The 18,828-nt window shown below is 46.8% G+C and overlaps 1 protein-coding gene across 1 annotated transcript; it reads left to right on the top strand.

Annotated features, from left to right (window-relative positions):
• Positions 1-5,636: 5,636 nt before the first annotated feature.
• On the top strand, positions 5,637-18,363 carry LOC103778223 (kalirin-like; the record flags this gene model as incomplete). Its single annotated transcript, XM_008945799.1, has 9 exons — positions 5,637-5,664; positions 6,131-6,302; positions 8,490-8,611; positions 10,116-10,247; positions 11,942-12,106; positions 13,010-13,088; positions 14,293-14,493; positions 15,419-15,557; positions 17,818-18,363. Coding segments are annotated over 9 exons (1,584 nt in total), but the record flags the coding sequence as incomplete, so codon positions are not given.
• Positions 18,364-18,828: the final 465 nt, after the last annotated feature.

The following is an 18,828-nucleotide window of genomic DNA, read 5'->3' as shown; positions in this document are numbered from 1 at the left end:
CTCCCGCAGCCTCCTCTCCTTGCAGCCTCGTGCTGGGATTTCTGAGACTGACCAGAAAGGTGGCTCAGCAGGTGAGATGTAGCCTGAGCTGACAGCACAGGTGTGGTGGTTTAGCTTTTGGAGAAGAAGAAATGACCTACTTCATCTGCAGGAAAGGGGTGGAGTGCTACAGCACAAAGCCTGGAGTACCAGAGACATCCCACAGCTACAGCCATTGAAGAACACCAGCCATCAGGGCCTCGCAGCAACAGCATGGCAAGGCCAAGAGGACTTCTGCTTTGCATGGATGCGTGTGCAACAGTCAGCATCCCTTGTGGCTTCTCGATCGGTCTCAAAGGCAGCTGAGCCCATCCATGCTGGGTGCCAGCAGGCATCCTCCATCCCCACTGGAAGGCTCATTCTCTGGGACATTTCATCATATACCGTTCTCCCATTTTAAATTATATTTTCCCTTTGGTAGCATCTAGCCATGTGTAGCAGAATCCTTATTTTCTCCTTTTGTGAAGAATTTTTTGTTAATTTGTTTCTTTTTGGGGAGAGGGGAGGTGGTGACCACTGTGAGCTTGTCGCCCCAAAAGTCTCAGAGTAAAAGCTGACCTAATCAGAGACTGATAGATCTTTTCCTACAAACTAGAGTTGGCTTAATTCCTCTATACAACATTTCTCTTTTTTTGAGAGTCATTGCCTTTAGGGTTTTTTTTTAGCGAGGGAGCAAGGAACATGCTGCTGACTCTGCTACCAACATGTGCAAATGCGTCAATACTTTATTTTAACTCAGTGAACAAGAAATGCCATGAAGTGTTTACAAACTGCTGAGCTGCTTGTCATGGAGTAAACATGCCCTCTACTGTTTAGAGAGAGCAGGGATCTTATTACAAAGGGCTTGATTTGCAGTCTTGGGGAAAAAAGTATTCTCACTCCTGTTTTTGGTGCACTCCCTTAAAATAGGAGTGAAATACAGCATTGGGAAAAGTCTGGGCATCTGTTGGGCCCTTCTGCCTGTGCATTGCATGTGTCTGGACTGGGCTCGGGCCTCTCTTCCAGAGAGGTGGGTTAGGGATGTTGAGGACATCTCTGTGAGAGAGAGGCAAACCTTGGCCAAGGTGAGAAGCCCTCCAGGCAGCTGAGCCACGCTTGCAGAGCATTTCAGGACTGACTGTTGGCACTGCAGAACGGTTTCTGACTCCCCACTGGATACAGCACGTGTGCACAGATGGAAGATCAGCTCTTGCTAAGAATTAAGGTGGTTGGAGTTGCTTTGCAAGTGGACTTTGCTGCTACGGCTGCAGATGCCTTTCTATCCTCATTACATGTGCTTAACAAAACAGTGGAAAAAATGGCCCAGTACTGCAAAATACTGAGATGGATGCTGCTGGATGCAGCACCTATTGCTGCTTTTCTAGAGCGTAAGTAGCACTGAGTTGCACTGAAGTCACTTAGATCCAAGTCACTTAGATCTGTGCAGGTCCCCAAAGACATTTGAGAACATGCCTCATGTGCCTTTCTGAGCCATGAAACAGTGCAGGCTGGACGAGGGAGAAGCAAGGTCTATTTATGGATCCTTTATTTAATTACCTGACCTACCCTGCCATTTCTTTATCTCACCCTATCTCTCTCCAGCTTCCTGTCTTTGCCTGGTTAGCATCAGACATCCCACATCACTTTGGCTATTTTGTGGTCTGCCTTTGTCATCATGTTTGGGGTTTCCATTCCCAGCCATCACTGTATGTGAAACACAAACTCTCCCAGCTGCAGAGGGAGCATTTACAAGTTTTCATCTTTCCTGGACCAGGCTACAGGTATTTTCATCCAATGGAACAAGTAAATCTATCTCATTTCAACTAAATTTATGTTCCTAGAAAAAAGAGCCAGCTGTGTTTCTTACCTGAGGAGTTTCATCCCTTAGGGTTTGTGTTTGCCTGGTGTGGACTGGGGCTGAAGATGGTATGAGAAGGTTTTTGCACCGGGTAATTCCATCCCCATGAGTTTGTTCACTCACAAGCCAGACTGGCAGCCATGGTGGTGCAGGTGATGTTTGCTGGGATTTCTTCAGGGAGCCCTTGTCAGCGTGAGACCTTGGGCCACCTTCCCCTGCTCATGGCCACCACGGCCAGGGATGCTCAACAAAGGGCTGGGCTGTGAGATCCTTGTTCAAACCACTATGAACTGAGTGGGGTTTTCAGGGCTGAGCCTTGTGTTACTTTTCAGAGAGAAGAAAAGTAAAGCGCCACCAAAGCCACATAACCAGCAGGGCTTTTTTTCCCCACCTCATAATCTTAAAGTAATGCAGAGCATTCCTTGGAGTGATGCTCAGAAGCCAGGACTCCTGCATCACCCCTGCAAACACCACCACTGTCCTTTGCCTTCTGTGGGAGCTCCATGAGTGAACAGGAGTTTTAAAAGGGGAAAACACGCTGGAGAGGGTGGTCTTTCTCTCCCTCCTTTTCTCTGAGGGAGAAGCTCCTTGGATTTGGAGCCCACCATGTTGCCCGTGCAAGCACCTCTGGCAGCATCATGTGCGGTGGGTGCAGGATGCTGGCCCCCGAGGCTCAGCAGCGGGGGGAGCTGCACTCCCCTGCCCCTTATCCCATTCCAGGTCACGGCACCTCGCCCAGCTCAGCCCGGGCCCCTCCCTGGCAGGGGTTTTGCACCACGGCCTGGCTTTCAGCTCCACGTAAAAGCCCTGAGAAAGAGGAAGAGAGCTGGGAAGAGTTACTTGCATGGATTTTGACAGCTTTTGAAGCTTCTGGCACACACCATGTTTGCAGTGTGTTCCGGGAGGTGCCTGGCAAGTGCAGCCGTGAGGGAGAGCAGCCCCTGCAGGAGGCTGAGCGCAGGAGCGGTGCGTGAGCTGCCCCCTCCGAGGGCAGCGGGGCCGCTCTCTGGAGCCCTCCTCTCCACCCACGGGGGTTAAGAAACTATTGGGCAAATGGAGAAACTGCTTTCAAAGGTCTTGCACTTAAGCTAGAGGGGCTCTGTGAAGCGGAGCTGGCTTCTGGTTGTAGATGTGGCTGTGAACCTTTGCTTTCCTATTTCTGTCCTTCCACCCCATCATTTGATGCTCTCCTTCAAAGCAGACCAAATCCAGTTCCCTAAACAAGTGATGTATTAAATCATTTGGGTAGCACTTAGACATTCTCTTGCAACCAGGCTTTTATTTTTGTCTAAGCTTACAGCAGGCAAGAGCTGTGATGTGACTGTGGGGGTGTTGTTGGGTTAACATTTTATTAATTAACAGATGACGTTTTAGCAAAGGAAATGTAAATTTTACACACAGACTCTTCCAATATCACCTAGCAGTGGTAATTTTATTTCTGACATTCCCATGGTGAGGCAAGGGGAAAAAAAAACATTGGTAAGGCAATTATTATAAATGATTGTTCCTTGAAAGTCATTAGAAATGTAGAATTATTTTTTTATAGATATAGCCATTACATTCATCGTTGTAGCTGCAGCTTCTAATGAAGCCTTTAAAGTTACAAAATTAATACAAAGTGTTTGGAGCGTTTTGTTCTCCTGGTCTCTAATCCTACAAAGGTGGAAAGAGGTGAATAATAAGGGAATTTAGTGCATGCTGCAGGGAAGGGAGGGGAGAACTTCAGAGGACAGATGCGTATGCCAGTCAAGTCAAACGCTACAGCAATGAAGATGTATGTGCAAATGAGCTGATGCCTGGGGTTACTTGGCTGATAAGTAGATGGCCTTGCTGAGTGAAAAGTGGCAAGTGATGGTTATCCACGGAACAGCTTTTTCCTCCTTTGCTGTGTTATGTGAGCGATACAACTTCATCACAAAGATCTATCTCTCCTTTTCCACATGCACAGGGAGGAGAAGATGTTGTTCTTTATATAGTGCCCTCTTGAGCCCAAATTTCTTCCTGCCTGTGGGGTCTTGGAGGCCATTTGTGGGTCCTGGACCCTGGAGAGCAGCAATTCCTGCCTCTGAGCCCCTCACCCTCTCAGAGGCTCCTGGAGAGGCTGGCCAGAGGTCCACATCCTGGTGTTGGTGCCCAGCTGCACCTGTCAGATGGGGCATTGGCATTTTGTATCCCAAGGAAAAACAGAGCCAGGAGGTGAAGCCAGGAGCAGGAAGACCTGACAGGGGAGCCCTACTCCTTTCTGGGGTGCAGAGTGTAAAGCACTGGCATTGACCAGTTGTTTGAGCTAGTACCATGGACATTACATCCTCTGTAGATGTGCCCTGAAGGATCGAATTCCATCTGTTGCTAGGACAAAAGATACTCTCAGTCTCAGATGGCAAGGAATTTGTTGATGCAAGGTATGTTTCTATAGAGAAAAAAATGAACCTTTGCAAGTGGAGAGTCCATGTTATGCCTAGTTCACTTGGGCTTTCTAGTGGTGGTAGGGGAAAACAGACCCTGAGGTCTCAGTGCTGGTACCAGAGGTTTGCCTGGGGCTATGAAGAAGGTCTGTGAAACCAAAACGAACCTGCCTATGCTCCAGTGCCTCCTTGAATGGCACCCCAAGCCATTCACCTTGGAAATCTATTTATAAAGCCAAAATATAAATATAAATCTTGAAGATGCACCTCTGTTATTTTCAAAGATTATTGTTTCTGCTTCATGGCCTGGTTTCTGAGCCTCTGCAAAAACTCCCATCAGCTTTGGCAGGCCACGAATTAGGTCACTGCTTCATTGACATCTTCCAAAATAGCTCTGAAATAGATAGTAACAAAGATATTTAAGGTGACACAAATCACACTGATTTTTATGGAGCTTGATTCAAATTATTAGTTTGAATTTGGATATATGAGCCATTCGAGATTATTAAAAGTGTTAATGAAGCTAAAACTTCTATACTATTGGACACCGCTATGTAGTGAGGGTGGATGCTGCATGTAAAAACTTAGTGGCATTGTCTTTGCTTCTCCCAACTTTGCTTCCAGGATTACAGGAGGTAACTGGTGTATATAGGCCACAGAGAGAGAGGAGCTTTTCAAGTCTTTGCTAACTTTCTCAATTAACTAGTTAGATAAAATAAACCTCAGTTATCCAAACATAGTTTCAACTTGGAAAGTTTCCACCAGTCCAATGAAATGAATGACATTTTTCTCACTGTGATAAACCAGCAGTCTTGCAGGACTGATACGTGCCAGTAGGTAAAAAGAAGGCTGTATATTCTTTTTTAGTGCTTTACCTTTTTTTCCTGAAGCTGAGCAGAAGTTAAAAGATGTCTCCCCAAAGCTGGTTAGTGGCCAGAGTGCTGGTGAGATGCCCCAGGTGCGTGTTGACCGCAGGTGCTGTGTGGTGTGGGTCTGGAGCTGGGCACACGGGGGGCACAAACCACCTCTGGGAAGAAGAGTTAATGGCTTGAGCATCATCACCCGAGCAAAGAGAAAGCATGTCCACCCTCCTCAGTCTCAGTGTTGTGCCTGTTACCTGTGGTGCTTTACGAGCCCTCTAGAAGCCGTAGCTCTCCTGTAGGTTCCCAGCTGTGCACAGGCTTGTTCTGTTGTCACCCGAGCTTGCTGCGTCTGCCGGTTGTCAGAGGTTGCTTGTAGCCACTGGTCAGTGCTGCTGCGGTTCTCCTCAGGTTCACCACGGTACCTCGTGAAACCACACGCCTCTTGGTCACTGTCCAGAAAAATAAATGCTTTTATTTCTTTGTATTTTACAGATAATCAACCCCAATTTCATTCAAGAAGGTGAGTTGACGGCCGTGTGCTGAGTGGCGCGGAGGGGCAAGGCAGCAGCTGTGATGTCCTGCGGTGCCACAGCATGCTCTGCACCCACCAGCGTGTCCAGCCAAGGCAGCTTCACTGCTCGGTCCCCCAGAAAGCCATCTGCCTGCTGGCTGCTCAGCTCAGGCAGCCCTGGGCCACAGGAGGGGCTAAACCCCCCCAAGCCTGCCTTCACAAAGTCTCACCCTCCTCCCACAGCACAGGGTTGGGGGATGGACAATCCTTGCTCCCTTCCGTGAGCTGTCAGCCACTGGCTTTTAAGTGAAGGAGAAGTTCTGGTAACATAATCCCAGGACCCCCAGCTGTTTGGGATCCACACCACACAGCTGGTCCTGTATAATGTATTCTCTAGACTTGTATGGGGAACGTCGTCACCCGTAGATTACGGGTCAAGAAGGTGTCATGTGTGTGTCCCCATGTTTTTTTGTAGTGGCTCCAGAGTTTCTTGTGCCATTAGTGGACGTCACCTGCCTGCTCGGCGACACAGTGATGCTGCAGTGCAAAGTCTGTGGACGGCCCAAACCAGCTATAACCTGGAAAGGACCGGATCAAAACATTCTTGACAACGACAATGGCACGGCCACTTACACGGTGTCATCCTGGTAAGGTCCTGCCCGTGAATCCCAACAGAGCTGGTCACAATGGTCATGTTGCCCTCAAATATGGCACCAGCCAGGCTACACGATTGATTAGAAATGCAGTTAATCAAATTTGGCATGGTGTGTTGGCAGCTAGAAAGGGTCAAACGTTGGTGTTCACATAGTTCTGTCATTTCTTGAGCTGACATAGGGGCTGACACGAGCTTGTTCCTATTGACCTCCTGAGCCAGCTGCAAGCCAGATGCCAGAATGTTTCCAGCATACTAGTTTGGCTAATGTTGCCTGTGCATTGCTGGAGCTTCTCTGCTTGAGTTTCGTACCATTCTCACCTTTGGTAGGAACAGGAGATGAGCAGATCAAGCCCTCACCAGCTCACAATACCCATATCATTAGCTGTAATCTCACAGGCAGAGGTGGCAACTCCTGCAGTTTTCCTGAGCCTTTCCTCAGCTATTCCCAAAAGAGCCTACATGTACTCCTGGGAAGGCTACATCTGGCTGTGCTTGGACAGAGGGATGCTTGTCACAATGTTCCTGGCTTGGCTACTAGGGAGGAAAACCACCTTTACAACAAGCACTGGGAAGATGAAAAAAGGTCTGGAGTTGAATTCAGGTCAGGTAACAGCCTGCTGCTGTATGCTCATCCACAGCTTATATAAGCAATTGGGGCCAAACTGCAGTGGAAATCTCCAGGAGGCAATCTTTCAAGTGAACTTTTCAGCACTTCTGGCTCAGGCTGAGATGAATCCAGGGAGTACAAAGTCACTGAGAGTGAAAAATGGAATATTAGGAGAGAAGAGATTTTACATGTTCAATAAAAATATTACATCTTATCAAGAACTTCCTTCAGAGACCATTGGCTTGTGTGGCTGCCCCAGAGCACCCAAAATTGTCTTTTTAGCTATTAGCAGATTGCTAGTGCCTTATTTTCAGGCTCTGGTTGGGGTTGGGATGGGGGGATATTTCCATACAGTTTTGTTTTCCATCACAGTCTTTTGCCCATGCATTGGCTCCCTGTGCACTATCAGCACTTGTATTGTCTTATTACTCATATTTGTTCCTCAGTGAAAACACTGCCTGCCAAGGGAGGCCCAGCAGATCAGTGGCTTTTACAGATCTTGCTGGCATGAGTGTCCGGATGCTGGGGGAAGAGGATATTTCTGTCCTGTGTTAAGCCAGACCAGCAAAAGCCACAGCATCCAGGCAGTTATACCACATCCCTCTGTGGTTTCCAATAGATTACGCATTGGAGAACTAGTCTGCTTTTGTCATTGGGAATTTATTGTTGGCTCTACGCTGGGTCTCCAGTACAGCTAAAGCAGTTACACAAGCAAAATTCTTTAATTCAGGCCAACTCCCTTAAGCTGTATAGTGAAGACTGCAATGTGCAAACCAAAGTGACTATGTACAGGCCTGCTGTAAATTCACCAGACTCTAGAGCTGTTTTCTCAGACTGGCCCAAAGATTTGAGTGTCTCTCACAAACTCGGAGTTGATATTCTTTATCCCTAGCTGTTGTGAGATGTCCACCCTTCCGACCAAGTCCCCGGCAGCCTCATTAAATCAACAGCACATGCTTCAGGGGTCCAAAGCTCCTCAGGCACCCTGTGCTGTCAGACTGCCTTCTGCATCTGCAGGAAACCATATTTGTCTGGCACGTGTTGGACTTAACTGCAGAAGCACAGCAGCTCAGCACCTCCTGAGGCAGGAAAGATGTGCTGGGAAAAGCTTTCCACATATATGGAGTCTAAATATCCAGCTCTGGACAGGCACAGCAAGTGTTCAGCTCCTGGACTTTGCTTGCTGCTTGAGTGACCCTTCTCCATCTCCTCCGAGGCCACAGCAAAGTAGATTGGGCAGTTTGGACCGTTCTGCTCAAAACTAAACAAAATCATCCACAGAGAGCAGAGCAAGGGCAGGCTCATAAAATGCTCATGAAATCCTGGAAGAGGCCATGGGGAAGCCTAGTCTGCAAAGGTCTGGAGTATTCACTACTGGAAGCCACAGTTGTGGCCTAATCCTGGCATATGGAGGGGTTGTACTTGGGTACCAGATTGCTGGGGGGATGTTCCTTCAAGTGAGTTAACAGGATTTGTGTGCACATGTGTTTGTAACGAGGCAGGTCAGGAGCTGGTATAAAAAGATTAGCAAGTGAAGCAGTGCTTTCTAACTGGGGCTCCCTGCACCCACAGTGACTCTGGGGAGCTCACCCTGAAGATCTGCAACCTGATGCCTCAGGACAGTGGCATCTACACCTGCGTGGCCACCAACGAACACGGAACCGCATCAACCTCTGCAACCATCAAAGTCCAAGGTAGAACATCTGACCTTGACACCCAGGACTCTCCCTGTACGGGGTCCCGTGGTGGGGGCTGGGAGCAAGTAGGAACGGTGCAAAGGCAGCCAGGTGTGGAGCTGTGCCAAGTGAATTGAGATGTTGAAGTCACACCCATTCCTCAGTCAGACTCCCACTGATGGCTGAAGGCATTGCAGACTCTTGGTGCTTGATTAAGTCCTCTGATCAGGCGCATCACATCTGGGAACTGAAGATGCTCTGGCACTGGTTCAGCTCCGGCATCCTGCTCACAGCGCTGCTCCCCAGGGGCCCGGCACACCCCGCCAGGTGAAGCTGAGCTCCCTCAGGCTGCTGAGCCCCTGGGGCATGGTGCCCCGGGGGGCTGCTGTGCTTCAGAGTGTGCCTGGAGCTGGGGGACCTGGGATCCAGTGATACTGATTTTCAGCCTGCTCTTCTCTGTGGGGGACAGAGGATGCAAGAGTAAGATTTGGTCTGGGTGAACCATTGTGTGGGGATGCAATACAGATGCATGTCTCCAAGCCTGAATTCTCAGTGTTGTAATTAGTGACTCAGCTAATTGTAATGAATATGAAGTGATGAGTTGATGCACAGGACCTCCAGCTCTGGGAAAGGATCTGTTAACATGAGAGATGAGGGGTGCCTGCTGTGTTGAAGGGGATGGCACAGAGACAAATGTCTAACTGGTGACTTAGAAACACAGGAGTGTCACAAGCATTTAGAAGTTGATTTGTTTGGTCTCACAAACTGCCCTAGAGATGTAATTTCCCTAATTTATCCAAGGAAGTTAGTGTCTGTGCTAACTACTCCTGTGCTGAAGGGAGCCCTGAGCAAAACACAGAAGAATTACTGGTCATTTGTCAATCTGCTGCCAAACATACCAGGCACTATACACAGAGAAGCACTCTGAATGCCTTGCTTGTGTCATTTTTGGACTCTTTGAGGGCAACTGTCTCCCACCTCCAGAACCTCATTCAATCCTTGGTGAAGTCCATGGGAATATTTGTTTTCCTCAGTTTCACAGGCTTTGCACCTTTGCAAGTCTTGAGCTGGAGCAAGAATTAGCAGCAGAAGGTGGCACATAAAGAGGCTCTGCCCTTATAGCAGCTGAGCTCAGACAGACCTCTCCACCCAAGGGGGGATTCCTCTGTCTGATCTTGCAGGGAGCTCTCTGGGGTGTTGCAGTCCAGTTGACCACCAGCTGTGAGTGAGAAGAGATTACCCCTGTGCTGCAGTATGTGCCTCACCATGCTGAGGCAGTGGGGCTGGCAAGCAGCACAGCCCTCTCCTCGCTGCCAGTGCGAAGGTCTCAGACTCAGGGTGGTATGTGAACAGGACTGTGACGTTGCCTTTCCTCTGGTTGTGCTGGTAACCCATTGTAAACCAGTGTTCCCTCTGCAAGGCACAGCTGCCTCACAGTGACCTGGTGTAGCTGACACCCCAAACTTCAGAATAAAGCACAGCATTCATTGACAGGATGCTGGACTTGTTTTCTCTTCCCAAGGTGTCCCAGCTGCCCCAAATCGCCCTATTGCTCAGGAGAGAAGCTGCACCTCTGTGATCCTACGCTGGCTACCCCCATCCAGCACAGGCAATTGCACCATTTCAGGCTACACTGTGGAGTACAGAGAAGAAGGTGAGTGGTTTGAGCTGTACGCACTGGCTGGGAGAAGGAGAACAAAGTCAATCTCCTTTATGTCACAAGAGGTCCCAGAAGCACCCCTGGCACCACAGGGGTGCCTCGTCGTTTCCTCCATCACTTATGGCAAGTAAAGTGTGCTAAGCTAAAACATGTCCATCACTGAGGCATCCTTTCATCATTTGCATTCTGCCACCACAGTACCCATCCTTTCTGGTGGACATTTCCCAGGAGTGCAAAAACGAAGCAGCCTCATTTTTTTATCTGGATGGAGATGTAGATCCCTGCATACTTTTCAAGCTCAGCTCTGAATTCTACTTATTCTTAAATCCAACTATCCTTTTCCCCTGAATAATTAAACAGATATTAAATACTCTGTTTTCCCAATATGCACATGCTTTTGAAAAGGACATTTGAAACAATGCACTTCCCATTTTGCGTTCTTCCTGCAAAGGTGTGAGGGTCCCTTGGCAGTAAACTTTGCCTTAGGTAGTGACCTCTGTTTTTTCCCCTTCATCCTTCAAAAAATCATGACTCACACTAGTAAATGTGCAAACTTAATTACTCCATCATATTAATGCCTTCTCTTAGCAAATACTCTGCCTTGACCCTCACTGTGCCATAAGTGTGATTAGCATTTTTGTGAAAAAATAAAAGCTTTTCTATTAATAACAGCCACCATAACAAATTTTAAAAAAAAAAACAAAAAAACCCAAACAAACAAACAAAACAAAAAAAAAAAAGAAAAAAACCCACCAAAACTGTTTTCCTTTTCAGTATTCCTCCCACTCCAGAAAACCAACCTTGACCTTGTGAGACCTAGCAATCAGAATTTGCTCACAGCGCAAACAAAATATATGGGTCATGGTAAATAATGTAAAGGTAAAAAGCCCTGAACTCACTAAAATAAGACAAAATTTTATATATTGTTGAAAGAAATCATAGGCTATGACAGGGCTCAGTATCCCAAGCGACCTTTTCTGTTCTGTGACCCTGTGCAGATGAATAAAGTATAGCTCCTTCGGATGCCACAGGTTAGGCAATGGTTGGGTTGGTTTGTTAGGAGCAGAAACACCTGACAGTCACACATTTATTTGCTACAGTCCTGCTCATCTGCATAAAGTCCATACTAAGACTCAAGAAGCTGGTTCTCCTCCTGCAGCTCTTGAGTTTCACTGTAACCATCATGTCTTCCAAAATACTTCATCTGCAAAAGCACTTGGATTGCACTGACACTGTCTCAGCTTTACCTGAGTCTCCCTTGTCCATATATGGTTTGCAGTATTTCTGCTTCCAATTCTCTCACAGCAGAGGTGTCACCAAATCAGCTCTCGGTTCCTGTCTCTCCCTGAGACATCAGCTGTAGCACACAGCCACAGCTAGAGCACTGGAGGGATCAACTTGTCCCTGGGCTGTAGTTTTTCCATTGCTATCAGTCAAGTCAGGGGCATTTCCGTCCTTCCTTCTCCCTCATTTAGCCAGACTGGAAGGTAGCTGCAGCACCAAATAGCTTGCTGTAGTCTGGTTCTGGTTTGACAGAAATACATCAGTCTGTGTAACACTGCCTTTTAAAAACTTTGTGGATGTTAACCTACCAAGATCCTGCATGACTGGGGCAGAGAAAGCCTCTGCTCTAAGTTCAGCTATTTAGACTGTTGACTCCGGCTCTTCTCTCCCTCTGTAAAACGTAGGCTCGCAGGTCTGGCAGCAGTCGGTAGCCTCAACTCTGGACACGTACTTGGTCATCGAGGACCTGGCCCCAGGCTGCCAGTATCAGTTCCGAGTGAGCGCCAGCAACCCCTGGGGGATCAGCCTGCCCAGCGACCCCTCCGAATTTGTGAGGCTCCCGGAGTACGGTGAGTGGGCGCAGCGAGGGGGTGACACACACGGGTGTCCTCCTGTGCTGTCTGCATGCTCTGATTTGAGGGGTCCCAATAAAAGCACTGAGCCTGGGCCTGGTGGGAACACAGGCAATAGCCTGGGAGGTGCTCAGAGCCAGCTTCTCTGGAAGGAGACTCTTCATGTCTGCTGCTCCAGCAGGGCTCACAGCCCCTCCTCCCTCACAGAAGCTATTGCAGCTTCCTAGCAGCTCCTTGCTTTCCACCCCAAGACCTTTTCTTGTCTTTATCTCTGGGCAACACGCCCTGTGTCCTAGTTGGTGTCCCCTCACCCTTCCAGCAATGCCAGCAGCACCATGGGCTTCTGCTGGGCAGCCCAGCTGGGGTCTGCAAGTCAGCTTGCAGAACATACCCACCATGGGCAATGCAGCTAGCACAGGAAGGCTGGGATGGAGGCAAGCCCCCAGCATGTGGTGCTGCAGGAATCTGGGGTACAGCTCACTCACAACAGTGCTGTGAGCAGGGCCCACATTTCTCTGTGTTTTAGCAGCTTCAGTGTGTAATTAGGTCTGTGACTGGCTTGGATAGCTTGTGCTGGATGAATTGAGAGCTCACAAGGCACAGCTCCTCCTCCCAGCTGCACACAGACATGCCCTTTGACTGTCCATGTGGCCCTCTTAGACCCAAAATTGCAAGGACAGATTTGAATCTACCTTATCCATGCCTTCCCCTGGGAGCTCTAGCTTTTAGTGGTGCAACACACTGGAGCTGTGCCTGAGCAGTATGAAACTGGACTCCTAGTGGTATTATTTGATGCTTTAAGCAATATAGTCTACTATAATTTTAAAATATGCAGTTTATAGTCCACAGGAAACTGTCTTTATGTTTATGCTTTCTTGAATGTGCTTTGTTCTCCCAAAGACTCTGCTGCTGATGGTGCCACTATTTCGTGGAAGGAAAACTTTGACCTCACTTATGCAGAGCTGCATGAGATTGGGAGGTAATATTAACCCTGCTTATCACTGCAATAAAACACCAAAGCAATGGCTTGAAGCTTTTTCCTTGGAGGGAAAGTTTAGGGTGCCTTTTGCAGTTAGCTTGAAAACTGCTGCTCCTTGCAAAAGCATGTTAAGTACTGATGAAAATGTAGACTGGCTAAAATATGGGCTAAATCCTTTTTTTCAAGATCAGCTGCAACTTGATTGCAGCCTGGCAAACTTGTGAACAATGAGGCAGTCAAATCTCTGACAGCCACTGGTATCTCCTTTGTTATCTCTGATTTGATGTGAGCTTTTGAAGTTGTGACAATTTGCTCATTCTGGATAAGCTTCACCTCAAATACCGAGTTTGCTGCAGGACCTGAGGCATTAAGACTGATTTAAATCACATGCCAAAGCACTTTGCTGAGTGGGATGGTCAGCTGAAGGGGAGCCTAAATAGGAGTGGCATAACTTGTCAGCCCTTGGTGCTCTGTGCAGACAACAGATAAGGGCCATGCAGACAATTCAGGTCAATGCAGTCAGTCCTTTCACCTCAGACATCAGAGGCAAGTAATTCTGAGGCTGAAAGGACAAGAGACTCTCTGGTTCTGTAGAAAGAAGAGTGATGTGTTAATAAGGGGCCCAGTTCAGCACGTGGTTTCACTGAGTAGGTTTACTTTCAGGCATGGTACCAGGCACTAGTCTGTAGAAGTTTCCTAAATGCTTTCCTGCCAGCTTTTTTTCTTAATTTCTAACTGTGAGAACAAAAATGAAACAGTGAGACAAAACGAGAGGTTAGTGATTATTTAACAAGACTTTTCTTTTAGTTGTCTGAGAAAGTTTGGGCTCTTTACTAAAGCATCTGGAGAAGGGAGACCCACCACTAAAAAAAGAGATAGAACCTGCAAAAGTGACAGCAAATTGAACCCAGGGGAGGTTGTTAGAGGCTATCAATATGGCTGCACAAAGCAAAATGACACCGTTTGCTCTCAGTATTTGCTAATCCCCAAAGAGTCTCTATATCCATGGTAAGAGACAGAGGCTCTTTGTTGGAAAAGGCCATGAACAACTGGTTAAATCTCATTCCTTGTGAAATATTAATGCACTGAATCAAATAACACTTCAAAAATCAGTCTGGTACTGCACTGAAAACTAGGCACGATTTATTCATGAGGCCCTTCATTATTCCTTTTTTGTTTGTTGTTTGTTTGTTTTTAATTTCAGGGGTCGATTCTCAATAGTAAAGAAATGTGTTCACAAAGCCACCCGGAAAGATGTTGCTGTAAAATTCATTAGTAAAAAAATGAAAAAGAAAGAGCAGGCAGCACATGAAGCAGCTTTGTTACAGCACTTACAGCATCCTCAGTACATCACCATCCACGATACCTACGAGTCTCCTACTTCTTACATTTTAGTTTTGGAACTGTAAGTATGTGGAGCTTGAATTCAAGTGTGTGGGTAGGAATCACAGCCCTGTTAAAGCCAAGGATAAAACTCACCCTGACTTCAGCAGGGCAAAGATTTTATCATCTGATGGTTTTTACTGATTATGATGTCAAATGAAATAGCCATTTTCTGTGGAGCTTCCACTGCCTTTTCTTTAGAGTAAATCAGATTCAGAGGGACAAAAAAACCCGCTTTCTACTCTGGTAAAGCTTGGGTCATTGTATTAGCAGTTAGTGTGTCCCATTGAACAGCATCAGATTTATTTGGGCAGCTTTGTCCACTCTTTATATTTGAGTAAATGTGTGTCAGCTGAATTGAAGCCTACAAGGTTCTAATACTTATTGGTGAAAAGAGCTGTGTAACAACTGTGCTTGGCCCTATAAGGAGAAACAGCAGCCAAAATCCAAAATGCCTCCTTGTAACAGTACATCCAGCAAAGCATATTTGAGTATTTGCTTGTTTATTTATACAGATAAATAAAACTAGGTGGAAAACTTTTATTGGGTTAGTTTTCCCACAGAATGTACTACCAGCTGAAAATGTCAGTGATTTTTTTTCTGCATTATGCAACCAGCTCTATAAATAAATAGATTAATCCAAATAATTAAGAGGATCTGTCTTCAAAGGAATTGCCTCCATCTATTGAATCCATCCTTAAGCAAATGAGTTTACTTTGAGTCTGTTGCTAAATTTTACAAGGACCAGAGATAACAATTGAGGATTAATCATTCTACCACTTCCACAGCCTGCAGTATTTTGAGATATCATTAAATACTCATCAAATCTTGCATTCTAGTTTTCTTCATTTTGAGGTCGCAAAGTTTCCATTGCAATTTTTTCAAATATTAACTGTTCCTAGAGATACCATGTGACCTTTCACATGGAGGGTTTGCTTTGTTTGTAGGATGGATGATGGTCGTCTCTTGGATTATCTAATGAACCATGATGAACTTATGGAGGAAAAAGTCGCTTTCTATATAAGAGACACAATGGAAGCCTTGCAGTATCTTCACAATTGCAGAGTGGCTCACTTAGACATAAAGGTAAGAAGAAAAGAGAATGATGCTGTTATTCAGTGCCCTGGTACAGAGAGTTCCCAGCTGCACAGACAGGGAGGAGGTGCAGTCTGTACCCCAAAGACACCCCATTAGGATCACTAAATGGACAAGGACTGTCAGACCCGTTGACCAGAGAAGGGACTTACTGACCTGCAGCACAAGGTTTTTTTCTTCCTTCAGACAGGATGCACCTATTTCCTTGATGCACTGGTTCATTCTCCCAGGCTTTCTGGATGTCACAAAAGAGAAGGAGGATGACTGAGACAAGAGCAAGATGGCACTAGCACATCACTGAAAGGGGATTACAAGATAAATCCACAGGTTTGGGCTCACACCTGTTCCAATGTGGCTACCAAGCTTCCTGAGCAGAGCTGGCTTGTGCCCAGGCAGCTCAGGTTAGGGCAGAAGGAGCACATCTCCCTCACAGCCACAGCAGTGCCCTGGAAAGTCCAGAGCAGGGAGGTGGAGAGGGTTGGCAGGGGCAAAGGAAAGCAGCACGGTGCTGCACTATGCTGCAGGGCCTGAGAGGGGAACTGGGGGGGGAACTACACCCAGGGAGAAGTTCAGAGGAAGAACATCATGGAGAAGAAATTCAGGCATTCTCTGATGTCACACTCAGTTAGACTAGCACAGCTCGTACCTGCTTTTGTCAGCACATGTGGCAGGAGGCCCTGTACTGTCCTGGATTCAGTATTGTACTGCTGTCCTCACCAATGGCCCAGTTGCTTTGGATGACAGAGAATTAGCAATTGAAGTTATGATCAAGTGTTTTGAGTTTTGTGATCTGCAACATTGATCCTGGTTGCTGGGGATGTCAGATAATCTATCATTTTTTTTGCAGACTTAAATGCCAGTTAAAAATGGAGAATGAGCGATGAATTTAACTTCTGTGTGTTAGTGGACAATCCAGCTTTAAGGAGGTCTCTTCTCAACTCTCCAACCCCCAGGCATGTCAGATGAAGTGATGCTTTCACTCTTCTGCTGCCTACTACCACTACAAGAAAAGAAAAAAAAAAAGTTCCTTTTGTACAGTACCTTTTGTGAGCATTAGTCCCAAAAGCCTAAATCATCCTGGTTTCTTTCAGGAAGACTGTTTGTGTTTTCTGCTGTATTTATAGGACTTGTCAAAAAGTAGGTTTCTCTTGGAGGTAAGAAACTGCACTGAATTCTCTGTTTGATCGTAAGATACTTCCCAGAAACAAGGTGGGAAGCCAATTTTCTGTGACCTATTTACAGCTTTCCTGAATGAGGGATGCTAAATAAAGCACCTTTTGTTGCTAAGTGGGAAGCAGAAGATAGACTGGTAGTGACAGCACTCCGAGCCATGGACAGTCTTGTCCCAGGATCCTGCTCAAGAACATGCTGTTTTTTCAATGCAGAGTGCACAAGAGAAGAGCAAGTGGAGAGATTTGAACAGCAGTGTTGTGAACTTTGCTTTATATAGCCACGAGGCAGCAGTAAAATATGCGTGAGGATGAGGGGTTATAGGACAGAAAAGTGAGCCTAGAGAGGGTGCAAGAAGTAAACTCAGAAATCATCTCAGAGCCAACAAAGGAAGCAAAATCCACATTAAGTCCCCAGAGCAGGGTGTAGAGGCAATGCTCAACATCTCCTACTGAGAGAGAGAGAGATCTTAAATACTGGAAGAGTTGGTAAAACAGAAAGAAAACTGAGATGAAATATAATTTCACTTTGGCTTGAAGGCATGATTGTGTGTTGGTGTTTATAAGGGAGCACTCGCAGCTCCATCCTTATCAACCGTAATGACACGCACCAGAGTCCCTCCCAGGTTACACTATAGTGGGAGCAGAGTTTAACATTTACTTCATGAAGAAAATTTCTGCTACAAGTTATGCACATTTATGTAGCCAGTTGTCATGTAAGCAAATGAAATCTAAATAAACTGATCATAGATGCACAAGTCTTATAAAAATTTTAAAATCTGTCATTGCTCTTAATCTGTAGAGATTAATTTGGGAAAATAAACTGGGAGAGTTTTGGACAAAGGGCAAAATCCCAGTGTGTTGCCCTAGTGCAAAAGAGGATGTTGTCCTTGCAACTTCAGCACTGACCTGAGTTTACAGCAGTGTAAACATCGGTGGAGCTGGTTCCTTGTCATTCACTCTCCTGATCTGTACCTCGCACACATGATTAAATGCAAGTTTTAATTGGCTATTAAACCTAAATGAAATCTACACACTTTATTTACAAAAATATAATTGAGCTTTTATTATCTTTTCAACAGCCAGAAAATCTGCTCATTGATTTAAGAATCCCAGTACCTCGTGTCAAGATCATTGATTTGGAAGACGCAGTTCAGATCACAGGTCATTACCATGTCCACCACCTCCTTGGAAACCCAGAGTTTGCAGCTCCTGAAGTTATCCAGGGCCTTCCCGTCTCCCTGAGCACGGATATCTGGAGCATTGGGGTCCTCACCTACGTCATGCTAAGCGGTGTCTCTCCATTCCTGGACGAAAGCAAAGAGGAGACTTGTATCAATGTGTGCAGAGTCGATTTCAGCTTCCCGCCCGAGTACTTTTCCGACGTGAGTCATGCCGCCAGGGATTTCATCAATGTTATCCTCCAGGAAGACTTCAGGAGAAGGCCAACGGCAGCCACTTGTTTACAGCACCCATGGCTGCAGCCACACAATGGCAGCTATTCCAAGATCCCACTGGATACCTCCCGCTTGGCCTCCTTCATCGAGCGCCGCAGGCACCAGTACGACGTGCACCCGGTCCCCAGCGTCAAGAGTTTCCTGATGAGCAGGCTGAACCCTGGCACGTAACGCCTCCACCCCTGGGGTCCTGAGGCCAGGCGCAGGCAGTGAGCAGGCACAAAGCAGATCTGTCTGTACATAGTCCCGTGTTCGGCATCTCACCCGGCTTCCCTGGCTGCGGGGTCCAAACCACTGTGGAGGTGGCAGCGCCTGCCCAGTTCCCCTGGACCAAAGCAGAGAGGTGAGGGGGGCAGGTGCCTGCTCCTTCCCTTGCTGGGCTCCACTGGGACATGCAGTATTGTCACTGCCAAAAATGGACTGTGGGAAGCAAGCATCAACTGGAAACAAAAGAGCCAAAATTGCCGTTGCCTTAATCTCTGTGAGGCAGCCTTAGAAGAAATCCTCTTGATCTTGCTGAACTGCTTTCAAAACGTACAGGAGGGTAGAGTAGGATAGTGGGGGTAGCGTGAGACTGGGCTGACTTTAGCGTGTGCTGCAGAACTGGACCGAAGGCAGTTTCTGTTGAAATCATTG

Source organism: Merops nubicus, unplaced genomic scaffold (genome assembly GCF_000691845.1).
Source record: "Merops nubicus isolate BGI_N331 unplaced genomic scaffold, ASM69184v1 scaffold40638, whole genome shotgun sequence".
In the NCBI taxonomy this organism is placed as follows: domain Eukaryota; kingdom Metazoa; phylum Chordata; class Aves; order Coraciiformes; family Meropidae; genus Merops; species Merops nubicus.
Note: the sequence above shows the minus strand (reverse complement) of the source record. Positions and strands in the feature narration are given on the sequence as shown.